Source organism: Amia ocellicauda, chromosome 11 (assembly GCF_036373705.1).
Source record: "Amia ocellicauda isolate fAmiCal2 chromosome 11, fAmiCal2.hap1, whole genome shotgun sequence".
Classification (NCBI taxonomy): domain Eukaryota; kingdom Metazoa; phylum Chordata; class Actinopteri; order Amiiformes; family Amiidae; genus Amia; species Amia ocellicauda.
The window spans coordinates 6,802,037-6,828,082 of record NC_089860.1 but is presented as its reverse complement, the minus strand read 5'-3'; the positions used below and the strand labels follow the sequence as shown (position 1 = coordinate 6,828,082).

General features: G+C 37.4%; 2 protein-coding genes across 2 annotated transcripts; one reads left to right on the top strand and one right to left on the bottom strand.

The window, feature by feature from the left end:
* The first annotated feature begins 9,438 nt into the window (after positions 1-9,438).
* On the top strand, positions 9,439-11,744 carry LOC136762878 (heart- and neural crest derivatives-expressed protein 1). Its single transcript, XM_066716472.1, has 2 exons — positions 9,439-10,396; positions 11,152-11,744. The coding sequence occupies exons 1-2, from the start codon at positions 9,920-9,922 to the stop codon at positions 11,245-11,247; spliced, it is 573 nt and encodes a 190-aa protein (XP_066572569.1). The 5' UTR covers positions 9,439-9,919; the 3' UTR covers positions 11,248-11,744.
* A 6,199-nt stretch (positions 11,745-17,943) lies between these two features.
* sap30l (sap30-like) lies at positions 17,944-24,793 on the bottom strand. Its single transcript, XM_066716473.1, has 4 exons — positions 23,642-24,793; positions 22,581-22,703; positions 21,607-21,705; positions 17,944-18,733 (listed from the first exon to the last, which is right to left on the bottom strand). Exons 1-4 carry the CDS (start codon positions 23,828-23,830, stop codon positions 18,605-18,607), a joined length of 540 nt encoding a protein of 179 aa, XP_066572570.1. The 5' UTR covers positions 23,831-24,793; the 3' UTR covers positions 17,944-18,604.
* Positions 24,794-26,046: the final 1,253 nt, after the last annotated feature.

The window sequence follows — 26,046 nt, the reverse complement described above, 5'->3', positions numbered from 1 at the left end:
TGCTTATTTACTGTGAAACGAACTTAAATGACCTTAGATGAAATGGCAACGAATTTACAACGAACTAGCCCAACACCAACTAATCACCCCACATCTCTTGATATGAGCATTAGTGCATATTATACTCAGTCATCAGCAACATCCTTCTCAAATTTGTAGTTTAGAAAATTACAATATAACGATTAGGGTTAACTTAAGGGGGTGATTTTAAGATAATAAATCCGAATCAACGTTAAATGTTATTTATTATTCGACTTCATGTTTTCAACAGTCCTATATAATCAATATGGACCTATTATATTTAATATCTAATTCCATATGCAATTTTGTGGATTCAAAAAAGCAAAGAGCAGGATGACAACCGTATCTTGGTAACACTTTATAATAAGGTACCATGATTCCTCATGAATTAATATATGAATACCCGGATTTAAAATCAATACCTCATGAACTCTGATGTTCTGATGCACATGAACCCTAACCCTGTTATACATGTGATTAACATGATTAACAGAACTGCAGAAGTGTATTACATATTCGTGTATTTATCCTGTAGTATTCATATATTAATTCTAAAGTGTGACCAGTATCTTTAAATAAATTAGCGATTAAACAGCTTTGTAAGGGTAATGCCACAGCTAGAGGCATAAGGGGTTACAAATATCCTCACCAAACCATAGTTCTACAAGGGACCACCAGAGGGAATTAATTTTAATGGACATAAAAACTATGCTCTTACAAACTGAAAAAGCATAAGATTAAGGTGACTTGCATAAACTGTGTGAAGTAACCTTACAACAGCCACAAATTTAAACTAACTTTGCAAATTGTATAGATTGCACCGGCAACTTTTAGATTTCGTGAGTGGCCAAGCTTTCCGAATAAAAACCAATAAATGTAGTTTGATGGGATTAACGTGTTGATCTTAAGTGGTATATCTTCGCCAGTCAGTTTTGTTATCCCCTGAAAGAACAGGAAAGCAACAAAGGAAGAAAAAAAATAGACGGCGACAGCTTGGTTAGCAGACTAAATGTCCCAAGAGTGCCTAACTATATATAGCCCTATTTGTATATATATATATGTGTATTTTCTTCTTCAAGTATGATAATGTACTTTTTGTGTCTAATGTATCACAAAGGTCATGTGTCAGTATAGCTGCCATAAAAAATAAAAAAAGAAATGAGAGGAAAAGGGAAAGAGGGAAAAAAACAAAAAAGGTTCGGCGGTGGTATCTGCTTTTTCTCAGGCGCTGGCCATCCAGAGTGAAGCAGACGTGGAAAAGCCGGGGAATGGAAGAGCCGGGCAGGCGGGCCGGCTCCTGGCACATTGGGAGGCCAGCGGAGATGGAGGCCCTGGCACCGCGGAGACGGGCAGTAAGAGGCTCGGCAGATGCCCATCTCACCAAAGACTCCCCAAAAGGCCGACCCTGCCCAGCGCCAAGCCGCTACTCTGCCTTTACGCACTGGGTTCCTCCAACGCAACGGTTTGACAGAATACATTTCAAAGCAGTTTTGCTATGCTGCACATGCGAGAATATGCTTTATAATTCAAAATACATTAAACATTAATAATAATAATAATAATAATAATAATAATAATAATAATAATAATAATAATAGTTGGCACCCTCTCTTGTAGCATTCTTGCTTAATCTCTCAAAACGGGAAGCAGTTTTTTCTCACTTAAGCAAATGTGTTTGAAACAACTTCTTAACTGTTGTTCTTTTCCAGATTGCAGACTGTGATTAGGGACAACACATTGTGTGTTTATTTGAACACTAATGTATCTAATGTACATTAGAAAATTAGGAAAAACAGGCATTGTGTTGTAATGTCTAGGAGAGACCAGACAAAAAAAGAAAAGATTTTTGCGCGAGTATATTTGAGATCAATTAAATACTTATTTTCTGTACAATTTCAATATATTAGTCTTACGCGTGGGGAAAAAATACCTTTCTAACAATGGCTTTTAAAGAACCGCTTAAAATCTAGTAGAGCTAATCATAGTATAGGACTCAAAGGAGAACACTGTACAGATTCTGATAAGGCATTGTATTGGTGGATACGTAAACACAAACAGAAAGCTATTGTGTTGTTGGACTGCAACTGAATACTTTTTTAAATGATCACACAGGACTACTTAGCCATACGATGTAAAAAATACAATAGGAACAAACAGTGTTAATTTAGATGTGTCCTTATGGGCTAGCCAACGCAAAATATACATCTTGATTTTATTGCATAAAATAGTAGTTGTCATTTCCACAACGATTTTTGATACAAACTAAACACAGGCTATAAAAGATGTACTTAGATAAATACAACCATGAATAATCGCCATAACGTTACCTTAGAACAACACATTGATGTTTGCTATTGTCGGTGAAAAATACACAGTTAATGTTCTGTAAAAGAATAATAAAAAGAAAACGAAGTGAGATTAAATTAGAGGACAATCTATTAAATAGCGTTTTGAGTTATTATTATTATTATTATTATTATTATTATTATTATTATTCCAGCGATTGATCAACAACAAAATAGTAATATCAAAAGATTAACAATAATTTGGACAATCTTGATTGAGTTGTTCTTTATAGCGTACTAGTAGTTGCTTATTGCTTGTTTAATTGAAAATACGTCTGCGCAATGGTTTGGCAGTTTTGTCCCTGCACAAAAACTCTCTGCGTGCACACTTAATGAAATAAGCTAGTATAAAGTGAACAATACCAACACCTTTAGAGTTTCAGGATTTAGGCCTACTTTTCCCAACCCCACGGGAGTGCAACTTTAATATTGACCGACCTTATTAGAGAGCAAGTCTCTAACCCGATGACTTTGAACAGGCGACATTGTTTGAGAAGCGTGCATTTGCATGGCATTGTGGCATATTTATTCCTCAGCAGTAGTCCCTTGCGTTTGTCTTGCTGTACTTCAACAACAGTTAAAACCATAACTGCAGTATCCTCTTACTTCGACGGGGAAAGCATACATCTCCTTTCAGACGAGACCGCAAATTGCTACAGTCCAGACAGTAATGTTTTAATTCACTTGAAAGAAACTTTGAATTATTTATTTTTCTAAAGACATTTAATATATGTACCTTTTTGCATTTTGTTTGCGTTAACTAACATCTGTTCTTTGTAACCTATTCCATGTATTATACACACGTGTGTGTACATATAAAAGGCAGAGAGACAGACAGATTGTTTAAATGTCCCAACAAATATAAGAATTACATTTATTGACATTGTGTAGCAAAGTTTGTAACTTTTTTTCCTTCCTTATTCTACATCACCAAAACACTGTGACACATCCTACTACACAAAAAGGGCATTTTTCATAGGATGCTTTAGACCCTGGGAAGTAGTCTTGTGGTATATACATGGGTAAAACTTGTTTGGAATAATTAATAATGTAATGTCCTCATTAAACTTGTCTGAAGGCCTTCAACACACTTGTAGCCTGATACAGAAGTTAAAACAGCAGAGACCATTGCTAATGCAGTTACCTAAAGTAATAGTTATACTTACACAATGCATACAATCAGTCAAATCATAATTCCCATTGTGTTGTTCCCTGTTTTTGATTTGCTTTTGCAGATTGAACATGCCATATTGTGAAAATCTATTAATCTTTTATTTATTTATGTATGTATGTATGTATGTGTTTACTTAATATCAGATGTCCTTACCCTTACAGTTGCCACTAAAAATAAAAACATTAAACATAAATACAATATACAGCATGAAAACAGGTATACAATGTAAGTGGATTAGTTACCTCAATATTGTGTGCAGCAGGGTCAAAGCAAGCATAATTACCAATAGCACATAATCAGTTACTGTAATTCACTTAGAGGTCCCATATCGTGCAGGTGAGAGGCTAACTTGTTGTTTCAATGTCATTTGCCTGTGGGTTGGTGTTGTACAGTAATATTATGGTAGCAGCCTTAATATGAACTTTTATTCTCACACTCTGCTGTGATCTGCAGGCACAATACAAAGCATAAATCAAACAATCTAGCACACTGTGCCTTGGCTGTTGAAGTAAACTCAATGTGAACTATAGGTAGCAGCAAAGGTCTCTTTTGACCATATCCAAGACAAGCAGCCCTGCAACCCAACCAAAGCTGTAATTCAAACACTTGTTGATTGCCCAACTAATTGGATTAAGACACTGTCATTAGTGCCAGCAGAGGGTGTAATAAATACAGGCGGTAATCCTTTTCCCTCCACTTTAAAGCTGTAGCATTAATTTGGTTCCATTTGGTGGTGTTCATTTCATTTGCATGGTAACTGCAAATGGGTACTACTGCTGCAGCAATTTGGCAACTCAAACAGGATGTCCTCAAACCCTACATTTCTTTAATTTATTTAAATAATGTGGCTTTGTTCCTGTACTGACAAGGGATACAGGTCCTAACATCCCACTCTCATCAACCTTCTACTGTATAGCTAATAAGCGAAATGTGTAGTTTGCCCTCCAGAAATGGCCAATTCCCCCACAGAAGTAAGCCTTCTTGTTGGGCACAATGATTTGAGACAAGTCAAATGGATGAAAGTTAATAAAGCAGCAGCAAACCAGACTGCAGGTCTTCAGGATCTCTGGAGCAATACTGGTCATGAACTTTCAGGGCCTAATTTCAACTGCATGATGAAAGTGTTCATTACATAGACATACCTCAGTCTGTGATTCCAAAACAGACTTTTTCCTTGAGTTACTATGCCCCATTTTGGATGGCAACCTGTGTTCTAAAAGCATAGCTTCAATAAACTATTAGATTAACGTAATCTGCATTCAATCTAACCCCATGTAATTCTCCTGCCCAGTAAGTAGCGGTAATCTCATATCTAAATTCCATTTATTGCTGTTAATGAGCAGCCGAATCCTGTGGAGAACTCTCTTAACTCTTGCAGTCCTAGATTGTGGAGAATAGACTGGGAGGCAAGACTTTTGTAACCATAGACATGCAAAATACAATATTACTAAAACACTGAATGCAACTGGTAATGCAAAACTCTGTACATTAAAAATAGTCTCACACACTCTGTTCTGTGCTAGTTGAAAGACTTAGAAACACAATGGCGTACCATTAAGGGATGGGGGCAATGGTTTTTAGGCATGTATGCATCCTTTTTGCCTTCCGTGCACAAATTGTCACAGATCTTTGAATATTCCTGATTTTTTTAAGTCTTAAGTTTTAAGTGATGTAAAAAAATAACAGACAGCTCCAAAAAATAAAAAAAATGGAAATGCTTCCAAAGATCTTACACAGATGTCTGATTGTTAGAAAGAGGAAGGGGAAATTTAATATATATATATATATATATATATATATATATATATATATATATATAATTTAATATATATATATATATAAACACACACACACACACACACACACACACACACACAAATTATGTTAGTTCCTCTAACATAATCTTTGCTTGCAGTTGGTGGTCTGGGAGTCACGGATAGTAAAAGAGAGGGATTTACATTGAATCTGTCCTGGGGTTTTCTCTTCAAGCTTGTAGTCTGTGGTATCTATGGGTAGGCTTCTGTCCAGATCACTGGTCTCCAGTATACACAATATAAATCAACCTAAAGGGTGTAAAGGGCTAGCATGGTCTCATTACAGCTGTAAACAAATACTGAAGTTTGCACGAAAACTGCCTCCAAACAGTCACTTTCTCTGCATTCCTCTGAGAACCTGTTATCTTTATTAGTAGAAGGTAATATGGCTGAGTTTCAGAAAAGCAGACAAACTTTCCTCAAATTCCCAAGATAAAACAGAACAAAATACCACTAAAAGAAGTGTCAGTCAAGCTTTATAGCAGAAATGTGGTACACTGTTAATAGTTGCAGAACAGCAAGTTGAATATATTAACAAAGTTTAATAAATAATGTGAAATAGAAATTACAATAGTAGAATAAAACAGTTCGGCACGGTCATTGTTAAGTATTGAGAGCCATTTGTAGAAAAGATCTGAAGCATTTCACAGCATTAAAATGCAAAAAGGTAATTTAAAATGGGTGGAAATGCAGCAATAATAAATAAAAATCGACATGATGACACAAGCAATTATGAGGAGAGTTCATAACATGGCCAAGATGTTGTTCATGACCTATTTTGGATGTTTCCATCTGGTTGTGCCATATCAAGCAAAAGAAAAAAAAAACCTTCCTGCCAGATTCTTTAAGTGCTGCTGTTAATAAAACATTGACTCATGCATTTTTAAAAAACAAACCCATCCAAATCAATGAAATCCACGATGCTTTATGTTGTTGAAAAGTGTCAGCCACAGAGTGCAGTGGGAAAATATGACCGGTATAGTATTTCATATCTGGATAGTAAATGTCTTAATTAAAAGTGTCGGCGTTTTTTCTTTTTCTTTCTTTTTTCTTCTTTTTTTTCCAAATGAGAGTTTTGGTCTGTTTCTAAGGAAATACTTGGCTGGGAAAGACCTACATAAAAAGACATCAACTAAAAATACACAATTCTGGAAACACCTAACTAACCAAATAAGATTAATATTCAGTTAGGATAAAGATCTAGGGTTGGTGAAAAACAATAAATAAATACAATCATCATCATCTCTGTCTCTTTTCTTATACACACACACACACACACATACACACATAGACTAAGTAAAACAAACTCTTTTTAAAATACTTACTATATTTCTAGATAGTAAACTTGTGCAAATGTGCAAACCTGCATATGAATGTTATTAATTTGCAAAATGCATTCTTCAATCACCACAGGGGATTAAAAGTAATCAAAACAGTTTTCTACAGAACAATTCATGATTGTGTTTTTTTGTTTTTGATTGAAATTAATTGACATTTGCCCTGTTAGGTCACCATTTAAGTGTAATTTAAAAAAAAACACTTGTAAGGGCAAATGATACAAAACAATATTTGTAAATTCATTTCTCTAGGATACCATAACTGTATCTCACATATAATGGCAGTTGCAGAAGCCACATGTGGATTGTACTTTACCTACAGTTACACTGCCTTCCATTATTATGTATGTATGTATTTATTTAGCCTAATAAGAATCACCTAGGCCTACACACACACAAACTGAGCGGGTTCTCACCTATTCGGTGACATTTACAGCGAAGACAGTTCAAATATTTGAGTTTGCTGTAATATAAACAGTGGCGGTACAGGGACGCTTTTTATGGAATATCTGTGTTTAACTGGAACCCGACACCGCTGATTTACAGCTATATTTAGATAAGAAATTCAGTAAATGGTTTCTAAATAGCGTCAAGGTCATGTAATGTAATGGGATAATGTTTTAGTCTGATAGAGATAAGATGATAGCGCATGGCTACAGTGTTGAGGAATGTTGCTTCAGTGAGGTATGGACAATTCACAATACACAGCTCCGAAACGATAACGCACATGTCCTGTTATAGTTTCAAAACAAACATCCAAAATAAGTGTGTATACACCATACTTGACACACAGGTCTGAAACCTGGCCAGACTCCGTAGTTTATTTTTGGCCAACACTAAATAAATCTTACTTAGTACGTTACGGTATTCGTGGGCTCTGCAGGGCAATATCGAGTCTAATCAGTAACGCGTAAGTATGTTGTTCAAAAAAGAAGGAAGACAAAATATATCCATGTTTTTTTTTTAATTTAAAATAAAATGTAAGCCAATACAAACTATTAATAAATACAGAAATACATTACATAAACAAAACACCACCCTATTCAAAACAGTTTAACAAGGCATGGTTAGAAGTCCTCATTCAAGCACAGTCACACCAACCAGTGCGACAGGACTGTGCTAAAGGGGGGATTGTCAGGTATACAGTGTGAGGACAGGTGTGTGTGTGTGTGTGGGGGGGGGGGGGGAGAGAGAGAGAGAGAGAGAGAGAGAGAGAGAGAGAGAGAGAGAGAGAGAGAGAGAGAGAGAGAGAGAGAGAGAGAGAGAGAGAGAGAGAGAGAGAGAGAGAGAGAGAGTGTAGGTTAGCGTGTTGATTAACCTATAGCCCGCGAATATAATGCACATTGCAGGTTCCCCGTGGTTTTCCCTAAGCACCTGCATACAACTCATAGATTTAATCTTATGTTGGGGGTTCTTTTATAAATCATGATTTTATTGTAAAATCCTCACACAAATCAATTAAATTGCTTGTATTTTCATGAAAGATGATGATAACGTGTAGCCAATATATTTAATTTTGTAGATGTACCTGTGTGTGTGCATATATATATATATATATATATATATAATGTATACCTTCTTGTATATATACATATATAGTATACATATATAAAGAGTTGTGTTTTATGATGTTTGGTTGCCCAAAATTATTCACAACTGTTTAAAGTGAAACACACACACACACATACAAACCATTATCAAAAGCAATAACTGTACATTTAATCCCACATCTCCAGTGATATAGAATCTACAGCGCAATGGAAAACAACAATAATAACTGTGTCAATAAGATGCACGTTTCATGTGCAACATATACATTTGCTAACTAGTTGCACTCTGATAACGAAATATACAACACTGACTGATTTACCGGAATCCTTGATGGAACTTGTGATTTCCACTGTCAGTTTAAAACATTAATTTATATCCTGCAATATTGCTCTTGCTGCAACATTTAGTTTATTTTACGAATTGATTGTAAATTAATTTATTTAAATAGGCCTACCCCATTCTTAGCACAATTCTGTTAATTAATTTTAGTTTCATTACGCGCAATAGGTGGTTAAATTCCACAAATAATAATAATAATAATAATAATAATAATAATAATAATAATAATAATAATAATAATAATAATAATAAACGAACGAATCCGAGTCTTGGATCTTTGCATTACATTTTGAAGACCACAGTTAACGCATGTATTATAAAGACGCATTGTGGGTAGAGTTCAATTTTATCGATGTGTCATGATGTCATAGCCTGATCATTGGAAAATGTTGCCATTCTGTGTATCAAACTGTAACAACAGAAACTCGATATAATAAGGCACAATAAATACCATGCATGCAAAACTTTATCAAATTCACTCTGAAGAAGAAAATGCGTCTACATTAGCAGATATTTGAAACTGTATCTCATAAACGAATTCACAAATATCAGATTAATATTGCATGAACACTGTACATGGATGTTAAAAGTTCCACATATTTCTAAAAAAAAAAAACAAAAAAAAAACGAAAAAATGTGCAAGGAATTGTCAATGACACGTCTTGTATTAACATCAGTCAGCTGAAATGAAACACAAAGCTTTGAGAAGGTATTTTTGATGTGCTGTTCGAGTTTATACAATATAAGCATCATCGCCCTCATCAATCTCCATTTAAAGTTGGACTTTGCGCACACTGAGGTATCTGGGAGCGCAGTCTGCAGTCTGTACCGTTATATGAGCCATTCTGGGAAGCACACGTTTAATCTCCTCCCCGGTTCTCTGCCTCCCTTTCTATTGGCTCATCGAGGAATGCAATGCGTTCAGGACAATATAAACCTGGGCCTCTTTACCTCCTCTTTACCTCCATAAGGGTTAAATCTGCTGTACAAATGAGAGTAATCCAACAAAAGAGGAGGTTGCACCGTTTTCCATAGTTCAATTGGAATCTGTTTTTTATTTTTTCCCCCTCTCTTTTTTAAATCTATCAGTATGACATCTTCATGCCTTTATTTCAGTGACACATGGAAGAAAGTCTGTTTTTAGGACATGCCTTTGATCATCTCCAATGCACCGCATTCTGAGATCATAATTCTGTTGCGCATCTTAGATTGAGATCCCGACTTTACCCGACCCGTAAATGGAAACAGTCTGAAGGCACAGGGGCTGTCGGTTAAAAGGGTTGCAACATTACAGGAACGCCACACGACTCCTTGGGTTTACGGTCGGCCGATTTCGATATGAATTTAATCGGGAGCTACCAGCACCATCATTTGATGCACGAAACATTTCCATTTGTTCAGAGGTGTCATCAAGATAACCCTTACTTCCAGAGCTGGGTGGTAAACCACGGTGAGGTCTCTCCAGATTTCCACCTCCAGCCTGCATACAGCTCGGAACTGGGAGTCCCGGGACCTGCACACGACCACACTCAGCTGGATGCACTTTCGGGTCGGATGGGCAAGAGGCGAGGGTCCGGCCCCAAGAAAGAGAGGCGCAGGACGGAGAGCATCAACAGCGCCTTTGCAGAACTAAGAGAATGCATCCCAAACGTGCCCGCCGACACCAAACTGTCCAAAATCAAAACGCTCAGACTGGCTACAAGTTATATTGCATACTTAATGGACGTGCTTGCCAAGGACACTGGAGAAACGGAGGGGTTTAAAGCCGAAATCAAGAAATTTGACAACAGAGACATGAAAAGAAAACGAGACATGGTGAGACTTCAACCAACTTTTAAATAATTAGCACTGCAAAATAATATGCAATGTTTTACTTGTTAAATCAAGTATTTGAAAGCAATGCAAACGTAACCACTGATGAATGTTTCACATTTATAAAATACACACAAGCAGGCAGAAAGTAATGTACACTTAATAATCAAAACATAAATAAGTGTAGATAAAAGGAAATTATTAAAATATAGCAATAGTTAATGTATTGGACTAGGTAAATGTCCAATGATATACAGAACAAATTACAGTATATTTCTGTATCAGAAGCTTTTTCATTAGGTTTAAATATTTACTTAATTTTTCTTTTGGAAAATGTTTTGCCATTTTTGTTTTAATTTTACTTAATAATGGATATATAAACATACAGAAGTCTAGAAATATAAACCTGTAATTTTATAATTAAAAAAAAAAATCTGCCTAATACTAAATCACTCCAATATGAACTAATACTTCAAAATAACGTGAGCATTATAACAAAGTGAGTGATTAGCAAACTAAAATACATCCCTTCATTTTTCATTAATTGACGCAAATATAATGTGTATATCTTAAAAGACTACTAATCGAACTTCCAGATACATTTACTGTGAACTGTGTAAATTATTAATAATGAACCATTTGTATCTATATTTGTATATGTATTTGCGTCTTTGTGTGTGTATATATTATGTATGCAAATAATGCATGCCTTTTTCCAGAGGTTTTCTGTAACTGACTTTTATCTCGTTTCCTCGCAGAATGACAGCGTTCCGGGATCAATAGGAAATGAAAAAAAGTTAAAAGGAAGGACAGGTTGGCCACAGCAGGTTTGGGCTTTAGAACTGAACCAGTGAAAGTGTGGAGAGGACCCCCGGCACAGACTCCGCAGGACCCCGCAGCTCGGAATACAACCACTGGGACACATGACGCGCAGTGCTCCTAACTTTGAGAAGAAACGCCATTGAAGATACCTGACCCTTGCTTTCCCCTTTCAAGAGATGTCAACGTTGAAGTGGTCGTGATGTCCCCCTCCCCACCCCCACCTCCACTCCCACTTTACCGATAAATCATAAGAAGAAAACACAAGTTGCCAGATTTGTTATTGGTTTATAGGCTATGGCAATAGTTACAAGTGAACCTGCAGCGGTGGGTTTCGGTGGGGCTCCTGATGTTTCTGTCATTGTCAAGTTAGCACTCCACATGTCTCCGCTGAAGTGTTGCTGACAGCCAGACATTGTGTTTTGTCGTACTGTATTCGTGTAGTGTACGAATGTCTTAATCTACCTCCAGTTTGTGTCACCGTGATTCTTATTTTTTGTTTCAGATTAAATAAATATGAATATAAAATGTATGATATCGCTAATCACATTCCACGGGTATGTTTGAGTTGTTCCTTAGCCAGATGCTGATTTAATTCCAGCTACAGTCTCTAATCATATTTGTATAACTCCAATAGTGTGACGTAATCCAGTATACAGATTTATTATTATTATTATTATTATTATTATTATTATTATTATTATGTAACAATACTACACAGTATTAGTGTTTTAAATGGCCGGAAATTTTACCTGCAGCTGTGATTTGTTTTGTCTTCTAATTAAAAGGAAAAGAATATATATTGAAAAAAGTATTGGTACCACCTAAATATGTCACAACACACACATTATATATATGCATGCTTAAATAAATGTTTTAAATTAATGGAGGAGAGGGAAAACAAATACATTTGACATTTTGCGGGGGGTTTAAGTAGGCTTTTTTCATATTTTAAAACTTTAATCAGAACCCAAAAATATATAATTTAGAATAGGAGGAATTCTAAAGGGCATATATCTTCTAAACCGAAATAGCCGTGTAACCGGTTACTATTTTGCAGCCTACACAACAAAAAGAGAAAAATAACACGTAACATAAAATAGTTAATCTTCTGGGGGAGGCAGTGCCCACTACCTGAGTCCATTGCATTGGCACAATATGCTAACTCTCATCAGACAGCAGCTGTAGAGGGGGCGCGTTGTGAAAGGTAACTTGCGCATTCAAAGCATTTAGAAAGTGCGCAAGCCCTCACACCGCTGTGCATTGGAAAGGCCTGGGACGGACAGTACAGGCGCTTTGGTTGTGATAATAAATGCTCTATTTATTTACTCCGCTTATCTCTCGCATGGCTGCGGATGAAAGGGTTAACCTGGGCGGCCAGTGAGACTCCACGGAGCCACAGCAGATTCCACTCTGACATTAAACTCATCTGAAAGAGAAGACAATCAACATCTGGCCTGATGATGGAGAAACCAGCAAGTCATAATTAGGGTTGTGCATAGCCAGATAGAGGTGCGCTTCCCATTGATATAGCGCAATCACAGGCCCGGGGGGGGGGGGCATAAAGTCTATTAAGAGATAATCAAGAACTGTAAATGATCAGGTTATCGATAAGCATACCAAAACAGACTATTGACAATAATAATAATAATAATAATAATAATAATAATAATAATAATAATAATAATAAGCATCAGGGGATGATTAATCTATTAACCAACTAAAGCGCAACTATTTTCTCTTTTAAACATTTCAATCTAGCCTCATTATGGGAAATTAAATGTTAAATTATAAATTAATAGCGGTTTCAGTCAAGGAATAACAGAAGGCTAAATATTTTTATTTTACAGTTAAATTGTATTTTTGTAAGACGTGTAGGCGTTTTCATTCATTCATTGTACTGGATATTAGATTTACCAGTTAAGGTTTTGGTGGATTTCAATTACGGATAAATACATTTAGGGTTTTAATATATGACAAATACAAATCCAATGTATTCAAAATGACATACCCAGGGTCGATTTTGATATTGATATGACATTGCATTTCCAAGATTGCGCTATATTCCCCTTGCATATTCCTTACAAAACGACACAATACCGGATGATTATATAGGCAGTCAAAGTTATTACCACCTGCAAAATAAATACAGCAAGAAATGATTAAAGAAAAGGCAAGTGTTTCATGAAGTCATTTGATACATGGTGATAAAAATCAAGAGATACGAGTTGGCTAATTCTAAATAAGCAATACAATCACAACCACAAATGTCGGAATGTGAGCAAACCAGCATTTGGGTATTTCTCCCCTAAAATTGCATGTATTGCCTCAGCATTTCTCATGTGTGCGTTTAAATTGCCCGGCCGTCGCTTAACCCTAACAAACCTTATTTTTCTGCTTCCCTTTTTCCCTTCTTTCTACTGGTCAAAAGTAGCTTTCTTTTCAGTTGACCGAGCTGGTCGTGAGGTTAACCTGCTCCATCAATCAATATCAAATGGGTGTTTCCATCGATTGCCTTATTAACAGTGGGTAGGCTTTTGAAGGTTGCAAAAACCAAAGGAGATGGTAAATCACCAGCACTTTTTAACCCGGCCTTCATTAATCTGTTGAAAATTGCTCGAAAACCATTAAATGATAAAGTCTGCCCTGGCAAAGGTCTTCCTACTACTTTGTAACTTGAGCATTGCCCTTGATCTCAGAAAATAGACCTGCATTGGCATTCAGACCCTCGTTGTTAAATTCAGTGCAACCCATCGCAGAAATATACTTTACTGCCATTAAGGACTGGTACTGATATAAAATTATAATACCTGATTTAATGTAGTAACTAAATAATGACGCAGATATTAATAACAGTCCTTAATTACAGCACATTTAAAAGCGCATTAGTTTACACGTTTAATCTGTATTATTAATCACCTTGTGTTGAGATGGGCACCTACTATATAATATATATAATTTCTCACTGAAATGCATTTCTTATCGTGATAATCTAGAATTGATACTTAAGAAAATAATGTTTGAATTAAAAGTCTTATATTAAATTGACTAAAATTGTAGAATGGTCGTCCCATAAGACTTTGCATTATTTGTTACTCTTCGCAATTCTTTGCTATTTACTGCGCTTGCGTAATTAAGCCATTTCAGCGAGTTTTACGTCTTAAACACAAATAAATACATAAGATAACCTATCTTGCACATCAACATCCTTCCCTGGCCCGACAGGAGCGTGGCAGATGTTGGTGTAGGTCCAAGCCTGCAAGATGGATCACTGCCCATAGTGATTTATTTCTAATGCCGAGATGGCGTCAAAGATAAGATCCAAGATGCCACAAAGCAAGTTGAAATTGGTTCATACAGACAAGGGACATTCCGGAGGGGGGACAACCCAATACAACCGAGTGAAATGCGTGATCAGGCTATTCATTTCCACAATAACGCAAGCATGTTTTAATAGCAATCTATTGTTACCGGTCAAAATTAAATGTGTATCATGTCCAAGACGCAAAATGTGCTGGGGGAAAAACCTACACACTCCTGGTCTTACTGGAGTCATTTGGAAGTGAAGAAAATCCAAATCTCATGACAATGCAGCAACAGATACACATCCAAAGTGTAACAGAATGTTAGGCCATGGACTTTGTTAATGAACACGAATCTCCAGACATTTCATTGGATCAAACTGCAGCTGCCTTAAAAGGAAATCAATTGTAAAATGTATTGCAGGTGTTCAAAGTGACTGGATAGTGTAGATTGATAAACGGGCATTTGCATGGCATATATACAGCTCTGGAAAAATTAAGAGACCACTGCAAAATTATCAGTTTCTCTGGTTTTACTATTTATAGGTATGTGTTTGGGTAAAATGAAATTTTGTTTTATTCTATAAACTACTGACAACATTTCTCCCCAATTCCAAATACAAAAATGAATGGATTGGAATGGCTGCCATACATGTAGAGATGCTGATTTAAGAAAAAATGCCAGTGCTCTCAATTTTTTCCAGAGCTGTATATTTCACAGGCCAAATAAACTCATAGAATTACAAAAGGATCGATTATTTTAATAGCAGGGATTGTCCGTTTTAGAGACGTGCAAAACAACGTTTAAATCAGAGAATTAGCACAATGCTGCCGCCAAGTGGTAGAATTTTAATTTACTACTCGTTTTAAATCCGCATTTGTAACACTCATCAAAAGCGTTCTGATTATATACATTACAGTACTATAGAAGTTATTTTAGTGACCTTTCGAAGAATTCTGTATGAAGATCCTATTTAATTATCCCTCACCATGTCACTTTCTAACAATGACTATAATACCTAATAATTCGGAAACATAGCTTCCAGCTCCATCCTTAATAATGTCTAGGGTGCTATATAAAATGACCATAATCAAAAACCCATAATGGGCAGAGACATGAAAACAATACAAAAAAATACATAAGTGGTACTGTTAAAACATTATGCATTTGATGGATAATTACTTGCTGCATACATCTGGCCACTGTACTAGTTTTGACATTTTAATTGGCAAAAAGCATGTTTCTGTCCCTGAGAGATCTGGAGAGGTGGAGAGAGAGGGGATGAATGAGAGAGGGTCAAAGGGTGAATTTCAATGCAATTCATATTCCAGAGACCTTGGTATGAATTTCTGAAAAAAACAAAAGCAAAAAAAAGGTACTGCTAAGACCTTTAAGATGTTTGATATGAATACAATAAACAATGCATTTTTTTTTCTTTTTCTGTACATAGAACATTTATTTAAAGCAACAAGCAGCCATATGCATATACTTATGTCTAGATTAGTACAGCAATAAAGTCTCGAGACAGCACAGCCAGTGTGTTTACATCTTACAAAACCTTTTAAAAAAAAGCAAACAAAAACAACCTACATGGCACTATATAACTAGTATAGCTCTAAAAATGTTGCACCAAATTATAGCAAGTTTATAACTGAACAGCATGGAAAATAGCTCATTTTACTTTGTACATACATATTTAAATATGAAGCCTCAATTATAAAGTTAACAAACAACTCCATACTAAGGCATAACAATTTTTTTTAAATCTTCATTCTAAGGAAAAAGGACCATTTCAGGCCCGGTTTCTTAGACTCTGGAAAACAATCTTTTTTTTTTTTAATTTCATGACATGATAAGGATAGGTTTATTTAGAAAATATGTATGACAGCATTTTGTAGATTCATTATTTGTAGGTCCAGACTGCACAGAGACAGCAAAATAATGGGCAAGTTCAACGGCTTGCTCTCTGCTTTACACCTGCATCGTCTTTTGGGAGACGTGCGCGTTTGTTAGATCATATCGCACACTTGGAAAGAAAACCAGTGAACATTTACTTCCCTGTAGGCTGGTGGTCATCGTTCACACCTCTATCCTTAAGGCCAACTTCCATTTCCAAAAAAGACTGAAGCAGTTTTTCAACAGGAAAACCAACTCAAATTGAAATAATATACCCCAAAACGGGCAGGACTATTTGAGTACACACTGAAGACAAGTAAATAATACTAAAGGAACTGACACTTTAATTTCCTATGCCTTCATTTAAAAACAGCTTACATATTGTCTTATGACATTGTAAAGCTTCAGTAAGAAGTCTTCTGCAGGGCACCACTGACTCAAAACAATCGCAGCTATTCCAACACCGTGCAGTTTGAATTCTCCACTCATCGGCCTTATCATGATTCTTCAGAAGGATCTCGGGCAGGAACCGAACAAAAGTATAATACTGTACCATAACACTACAGATTAAGTACTTGGAAAATATTGTTTCAATGGTTCCAATCCCCACACACACCTCGCATTAAATCAATCAAACAAAAACAAAAAAATCTGCATGACTTACTAAAAGATACAATTTCTCGCTTTTCGGATGTGCAGCTAAGATTGTAAGGTGCTAATTTTCGAGGCCACCCATACATTAAATAAAAGGAGATATAAAAGCAAACATACACAAGTTTAGTCTGGTATTAACAGTGATTCTGTGCAGGATTATCTTTCAAAATCACATCTCTCTCTTGGTCGGATCGGCGATGTGCATTTCTGCAGGTATTTTATGGGAAAGCAAGAGTGCTGATCAGTGCTTAGAGGGGTTGTCATACAAATCAATTCAGAACAGGGCTTCTTTATTGAGTACTGAAAGACTGAACTGTACAGATATAGGCCTACATCTCTCCATCTACAAATATCACTCTCCAGGAAGTGCTGTGCCAGAGAGGAGTTTTAAAAGAAAAGCTGGACAAAAAGTAACCTTCCCCAATACAAAATTGCATTTAAAGCAGTCATTATAAAGGATACAATGAATTCTAAGGGTAGCATTTACATCACTATCTCTGTGAAGAAAGTTTTAATCCATGGATTAAGTCCACCAGTCACTGAAAGACAAGATCTATCCAGTTCATTAACAGCATCAAACCAATAACACCAGTCCAGATGTCAACACAGAAAAGAACCACTATAGCGTAATGCTAATCTGCTTAAATGACTGTAGAAGATGCAAAGCACCGCATGTAGAATTCATACCTAAATTTGCAATTTGTTTCTTCATATCCATTCCAGAATACTTTTGACAAATGAACATCTTAAAAACTAAAAGGTCCTCAGTTGTCAAAAACAGTTGGCGTTGAAGGGTTAAATTCTTTTACACACAAAACAATACCAAAAACAAAATTCAGCACTGAAAGTTTCTATAAGAAAAACAAAAAATTCTAAAATCAACAAATAGACCAAATTTAATGAAAAAATTACCAGTTGACATTAAATGGGAAATATTCATATTTAGACATGATATCAAATGCAGTCCCTGTTCATTTCCAGTTAAACTACTAGAATATTGTTCACCTCCTTCTTCAGACTTAGACGAGACAGTTTAAAACAAGCAAGACAAGTCTTTAGAGAGAGAAAATAAAAAGACGAGGTTACCAATGTAATGCGAGTGCAGGGATTTTGAGTTTGTGCTTCTTTACATAATTTTTAATAAACTTTGCCTCTTTGATCAGAGAATCCAATCCCATCATTCTGACAACTTGCCTGTATTGAAATCAATCGCACATTCTGACCTGTTGCACTCTTACGATCCTAATTTAACAAAAACAAACATTGAGTATTAATAATGGTCAAGCCGTCTATGGTTTGGCACGCAGTACAGTATCTTACCCCCCCCCCCCAAAAAAAACAGTCATTACACTCAATGCAGTAATACTACATCCTTTCCTCTACCATAATCTTTTCTTTTAAAACCTTTATTTTCTGTACATACATATTCACATTATAGCTCTACCTTGTTGAACAGTCTTAGTACATTTTGGTTGACCAAAACAGATTCTCTTCATGCCTTATGAGTCCATCCTCACAGTTAGTTTAAAAAGTGTGACCTTATTCCAGCTGTTTGCTGCCTTCAGACTTCTGGTCAAGACGGCTTTTGTTGCTCTTCACCATATAAATAAAACAGGTCAGAGTTTCCTTCTCATTCACTGGAATATTCCGGAAGTGACGACTGACAGTCTAGAATGAAGAAGAGATAGTTAGGGTAACGGTTCTCAGTTGCAAGAGAAGAGATTGGTTTTAGAAAGTATTTATTACTGGTGGTGCACTAAGCTAATTCTCTTAGCCAGATGTCTCACAGTAATTTGGTGTCTTAATACATGTTCTAGTTGATGTCATAGACTCACTATACACGTCTTGCTCTGGGCTGGCTGAGACTGAATGATCGGGAGTATTTGCTCTGGTTCCAAACACACAGTAATGATAAAGATTTGCAATCAGCAGAAGGTCAACACAAATTAGTCATCACTGGGTGCTAGATATTTTGTTGCTTGGTATGTTATATCGAGTACATTTTAAAAAGGTGGTAGACCTGACTTTAAAACTGGAAGCATTTATACTGATGGCTGCAAATGTCAAGATTTAAACTACTCCGAAACGACTTTTTGGCAGCTGCACAGTTGTGTGACGTCCTCTGGCTCCCGTTTTTTTTTTAGATGCAAGATATTACGCATATGCGATGTAAACACCATATTTGGATTCAATATTATTCCAGTGCTCTGTGTCGTGAAAGACGAGCCATTTCCATCTAAGGATTACACCTTGATCCGTTGTAATGAAATGATTATTAAAAGCCTTAAGTTTGAGGGCGAATTAAGCTTTAATTTACAAACTAAGTTGTGGTGCACTGGGAAAGTTGAAGCATACCTCCATGTAAGTGTAACCTAAATATGACTTGAGGGTGTTAGTGTACTGAGTTTCTACCTCATTACAATTTGTACAACAGCCTGCCACTCACTGTGCCTGTAGCAGATCAAACCAGGGGCCAAACAAACCAGTCTGAAGCAACTTTCATGAAAGTGCCACATTGTTCAAGTGCGATAATTAAACTATTTTTGCTTCAAAAATATGTATATTTTTTCAGTGGAGTTCATTTCAGGACAATGCACAGCAAAGACGTATGCTCTTCTAATTGCAGACATGGAAAATGTGATTAACTACAGGCAACACTGGAAACTGGAATGAAATTGTGTGAGGGAAACAACAACAGATTGCTGATATTATGTACCCTAAAACAGACTGATTTTATGTTTAATCTGGCAGCAGTCTCGAACAAAGCCACACAAAAGCACAGCTCGAATTGAATGAAGCCATCGATTCCCCTGTATTAATGGTGTGCGAATAGCATTACAGCACTTTTCTTAAGCCTTGGGAAATACTCGCATCTGCAGCACAGGTAATTCTCACAAATCCCCTAACCATTCACTCGGTCTAGAAATATTGTAAAGGGAAATGCGTCTCTAAGCAAAATCAAATTAATTATATTATAAAACTTGACCCAGCTGCAAAAACGACCATTGGCGTAATAGTGTCTCAAACATGGGATACACTTTCTGGTGTAAAGCAGAGTGCGAACGTGTTGGCGTGTGACCAGTCTAGGTCCGTTTGTCTTGTATACATTATTATGATCCTCATTTTGACATTTGAATTTGTACTCTAATAAGACTCCTTTTAAATTGTTATGATGATGATAAGCTAATGAATATTTGGAAGTAAAACTAAGGTTTCCTTGTTTGGATTTCACAGTATGGCTATTAAAAGTAATGTGTAAATGGGCAGATTTAGTGAAAAGAAACTTAATCTAGAAACTTTAACAGAGGTTTATATACTTTCTACTGAATAAAATACGTTTTCTCTGGAAGGTTTGATTGGAAAATAACAAATTTACATGAAATCATTTCTCCTGGAGTCTTAAATCTTTTTTTAATAGGAGTACATGTAAGGTTTCTTCTGCTTCCATAGATAAGCACAAGTGTTTGGAGCATGATGCTAAGGTTTTCTAAATTATGTCTGCTCTCATTTACATATTGAGCAACGATATTAACCCCAAATCCTGACGTACAGAACCTGAGAGAGACAGATGGAGGGTTACATTTTCTTTTCCTTGTGTTTGGGTAGACGAGTCGCATGGAATCATACCGTTAAAACGAAGCCTGAACGGTTGTGTCACGACGCAAGAATTGCATGCGATGGAAGTCAGGGTTTGATAACTCCGAAAAGCCTGCTAACTATCCTACTGACAACAAAGCAGGAACTGTTTGTCATGTGGGGCGTATTGAGACTACGCAGTGTGTGCTGCAGAGTTAATTGGAATAAGCTTATTTTTAGAAGAAACAAGTTTGTACAAGAAAGTTATGAACCATTTTCTACCCAACACATGACTGGCCTTTTGCCAGGATGGATTTGAATTATGGCCACCAGTTTACCATGTGGGACCAGGAAACATATTTTGCAGAGGGAGTTTCAAATGCATTATTATAATCTTAAGTTCCGCAAGGAGCCCAGTCACAAATAAAGCAAGCTTCTGAGTGTACTGCCTCCATTTGTAAGCGTTTCAAGTATATAGCGTGCGTAACTTAAGATATTAAACAATGTTCAGTATTTATAGAAAAAGGGACATATAAAACAAAAACAAAAAAGGAAACTGGAAGTTTACCATGGAAAAAAAGTGGGTGGGGAGGTAAATGTTTACAAAAAGCCTTAACTGGGAAAATCAAAACCACAATGTTACTGCTTTGCTAATTTTAATGCATTATTTTGAGATAAAAATAAATAAAAATCTTCTGTTTTATAGACTTGCACAATGTTTCAAGTGTCTTTTCAGTATGGAAGCAGAGAGCCCAACAAATCTGTGCTTTGGAAAAGTGAGCAAACACATTTAGCCTTTAGAATTTGGATAAATTACTTCTGTATGTTTCAGAAATCACTTCAAGCTACTTCTGAAACTTTCCCTTTCTGAATACCATGTGGAAACCGGTGCAATGGATTACAATAGCTCCCTCAAAGTATGTTCTAAATTGCGAACATTCATTCCAGTAATAAAGACACATTACCTCTGCCAGCTGAGCTTTGTTGAGACCAGGTCTGGTCTGTAACTTGTAATGCCGCTTGTAGCGTCTCAGTGTATTCACCTGAAGCTGAAACAAGTCAACCTGCATGGGGGAAAAAGGAAAAAGGGGAAGAAAAAAAAAAAAAAAAAAAAAAAAAACATGATGCTCATTATCATTAACAAATCAGTACAAATTAATTACGAGCAACAAATGCCTAAAAGCAAACATTTCTTTAGATAGTAATATAATATGTAAACTGTTTCAAAACCACCATATCCACTCTGTATAATCAGAGCATTGTTTTTCTCCTGGCAGTGCTTAAATGCATTGCAAACTAGTAAATACTACTCTAAGAAATATCACAATTATAAACAAGCAGGGATATGCCTAACAGTAAAGGGCTATTCCGCTTTTTAAAACCGATTTGGACATCACTGCCGATTCCATTAATTTCCATTGCCTTGGGAAAGGACAGACCACATTTACAAAATACTGGGCTGTTTTCTGCACGGAATTTGGGGCGATCTTAACTGCCGTAAACATGGAATGGGAAACTTTAATCCCCGAGAGGGAAAAACAGAGTTAAAATGGGAAAACATTTTTCAAGAGGTAGAGGAAATATCCAAAAAGGCAATAAAAACATACCAAGTCCCTTCACACTGGAATGAGCAGCCACCTCCCAACACACTAGAGTGTCCTCGATACCTCCCCATGCCCAATCCCAAGGTGTAAATATCAAACTTCTACATGCGGCACCACATGAAACAACATCAGATTACAGCTGTGTTTGTGTGTGGTCTGTTTTTTTTTTTTTTTTTTCTGTTCTTGGAGGTGTCTTGTATACATATGAGCTGAAGGCTGCTGGTTTTAATATGGCAGGGGCCTGTGTGGGTTAGAGTAATTGACTAAAGGCTCTGGGCAGTCATTTGTCTTTTTAGCTGCCTAAACCTCCACCATCTCTCCAGTGATTTCTGTACCTCTGGCACTTCGATGTCATGGTCTGGAGACTCGCCGCCATCGTCGCTCGTCTTCCTCTTCCTCTTGTTTCGGACACTCTGGATGAAGTTCTTGTGGAAGTCACAGATATAAAGGTGTCTGACCTGAGAGTAAGGAAACAAAACAAGGCATTGAAACAGTAGAGGGCCAAGAGTCCCTTCAAAGCTTTACAGTTTCTTAAATATGAATCTGATTTACACATCAGACGTTAAAAAATGAATTAAAAAAAAAAAAAAAAGCTTTGGCCTCACTTTCAACCACAATATTTTTTAAGATAGGTGTGGGGACCTTCTCCAGAAAGAATATGGTATGAAAAATACAAAAATAAAACCACTACTTCTGGGAAATCGATGAAAGATCAGGGTGTGGTTATGTTATTACAGCAGTGGAAAAGGTGGATTGAGATATTTTTTAAATAAGTAAAACATTGTAAAAGTACAAAACAATGCCTCATGGTAGCGCAAGCGTGTGCTGGGGAACCAAAACGTGCAGTGCATGGCAAGTGCCCCACAGTCTCACATTACTGGACTGCAAACGCATGGCTAAGGCAGGCAACTCTCCCCCCCGAGTCGAAAGCCTCGGTGGGAGGAATACAGATCTGTTTATTTTTTCTTGCAGGGTTTAATCTACTCTTTCCTCGCCTGGACTGGCATCCTGCGCCGGCGGCTCCTAGTCGAACGGCGGACAACCAGGGCTTCCTTAGCAACAGCCATCTTTGGGGAAGAGGCGTGGAAAAGAAAGTACGGACCCAGCTCTCCGCACGGTTGCTTGCGTTTGGAAACGTTGCCTTGAATCAAACAGAGCAACGACAACCACCCAAAACACCCTGCAGACTCATTATTACACAGCGATTCAAAGACGACTGCATGATCAACGCGGGGAGGCTGGGATCCCTTCCCCCTCGAGTTACGAGGGTTACATTAGAGCGCACTGTGGGGGCTGTGGATCAGGTCGTCCCTTCTTCTCTAAAGTGTGCACGTCAAAGGAAATGGCGTTAGTTTCGGCCGTGGCACAGCAGTCGTGTGGTCGCAGGGATACTCACGCTCTTGTCGATGTCCAGTTTGAGTTTCTTCTGGGAGATGCTCTTCTGGATCCTCTTGCTAAAGGAGGCGTTTCCAGCCGGGCGGCCGCAGCGCTCGCCGTCCTCGATCAGGCAGCAACTCTGGCCGTAAAACGGCGGCGCTGACGGAGGCCCGTCGTGGCTGTCCTCTTCGGTACTAAAACCATTCATGTTTCTTTTGTTTTGGGCTTCAACCTGCAAATCTTAGGTTTCGATTATTCTCCCCTGCTCCCTGTTTCTTTCACACACACACACACACAAAATTAAAGGAACCCAAAGAACTCACTCAAATGCAATAGCAGACCGGGGTCTTCAGCCAAAGGCAATCATGCGAGACGAGCGATTAAAAAAAAAAAACTAAAGACGAAAGAAGTTCCGCTGCTTCGAACAAAAATACGTGTTTTCTACAAGTCGTGTAACGAAGATGAGACTGGGAAGCGTTTTACAGTGATCTCCATTTACAAAGTCACACACACAAAAAGCTCTGGACCAAGTCGCTAGTTACTGTATCTCAATACAATATCCCAGACAATGAAAATAAACGTGCTGAACAAGCGCGGAGGCCAGTGAAGTTCAACGAGCCGAGCGACTGTGGTGTCGGAGTGCCGAACAGCGGCGATCGATCCAGCCCCGTCGGTCAGGCACTCTTCAGATCACACATTTGAGCGGAGGCCTCTTCTGGTCACAACGATGTGCTTGCTCTTCTTCGTCAAACATCACTTGGACAATAATGCTCCCCGACTCTGCGTGCTTCGGCGTATATTCACGAATAGCTCACTCCAAGTTTGCACGATTGCGTGTTTCGGTGAACAGACTGACACCGGCGGCTGGAGAAACGAGTCTAAAGCGCTGAGTCTACAGATCCATGAGCGACACTTTTTCTTTGCTGCGCTCCGTCACCGGTTGAAATGATTGTAGTGTAGTTCAGATCGCCAAGAGCTGGGCTGACTGCCTTACTCTACTTTCATTTAAGTTATGCGACGGAAAGTGTTCAGACGCCTGTGTTTTCTTTTTGTTTTGAGAATGACGATTTAGTTAACAAAAAAAAAAAAGATTTTCATAGACTTACAATAACTGCAGCAGTCTTCACTGAAACTGATCGTACAATAAAACATGTCCTGTCCTGGCAGCGGAAGTGCCGCCCCTCGAGCCCGATTGGGTAATTTGAGAGATGGGCGGGCGCTTGCAGCCCTGGGTTGTGCTCTGATTGTCGGATCTGTGTGTCACTCCTACAGTGATCTTACTTCCTGGATTACAGGTCGTATTTGTTTTTTGAAAAGAAGGCTTGCAGGCTGCCCTGGCTGTTACAGGAACCGACGAGAAGGGGGCTGTGATCCTATGTGCGGATAACATGCACGTATACCGCCAGTGTTACCCGACATTGCAGATTATTAAACAAAATCTAATTCATAATTGCATATCACATTAAAACGGAGGCAACACAAGACAGTTCATTGAACACTATATAGCGTAATGAACAGTATTTGCACGCCGTCGATCAAGCAGGCTTCATATCATGCAGTTGGCTAACTTACTTCGACGTCGCACCGCCTTTCTTTCATCCCACTTTCAAAAACACCCCACTCTTACTATTACTTCTGTTTTCAGAGTAGTAGACGGTCATTGAAATATCTACGAAGAAAGAAAACCGACGACTAAAGCAAACAAAATAGCGCCAGCAACGAAAACAAATAAATACCTCCCCCTGTTGTTGCTTTACGTATGAATAGTCAGTTTGAATGTGATTAATTGGTTCAACAATTTTGCAACAATCCCATTTAGATGGTATAAAGACTGCTGGTTACTAAAACGGATTATTATTATTATTATTATTATTATTATTATTATTATTATTATTATTTATAATTTATTAGTAGACACCCTTATCCAGGGCCACTAACACCCAGACACCCACAAGAAACATGTCAAAGCATTACAACGTGCAGTAAATACAACCAGTACACAATACAATAAGTATACATTCTTGTATAAATAATAATATATATTGCAGGGTCGTGCCCTCCTCTGCCATACTTCTCATTCAAAGTAAAGATGATTGTATTTAAGGCTCTCAAATGGCTTCATAACCTTCAGGTCATATCAGCTTCTTTCTGTTGAGGTGTGTGTATGTATGTGTGTGTGTGTATATATATACACTCACCTAAAGGATTATTAGGAACACCATACTAATACTGTGTTTGACCCCCTTTCGCCTTCAGAACTGCCTTAATTCTACGTGGCATTGATTCAACAAGGTGCTGAAAGCATTCTTTAGAAATGTTGGCCCATATTGATAGGATAGCATCTTGCAGTTGATGGAGATTTGTGGGATGCACATCCAGGGCACGAAGCTCCCGTTCCACTACATCCCAAAGATGCTCTATTGG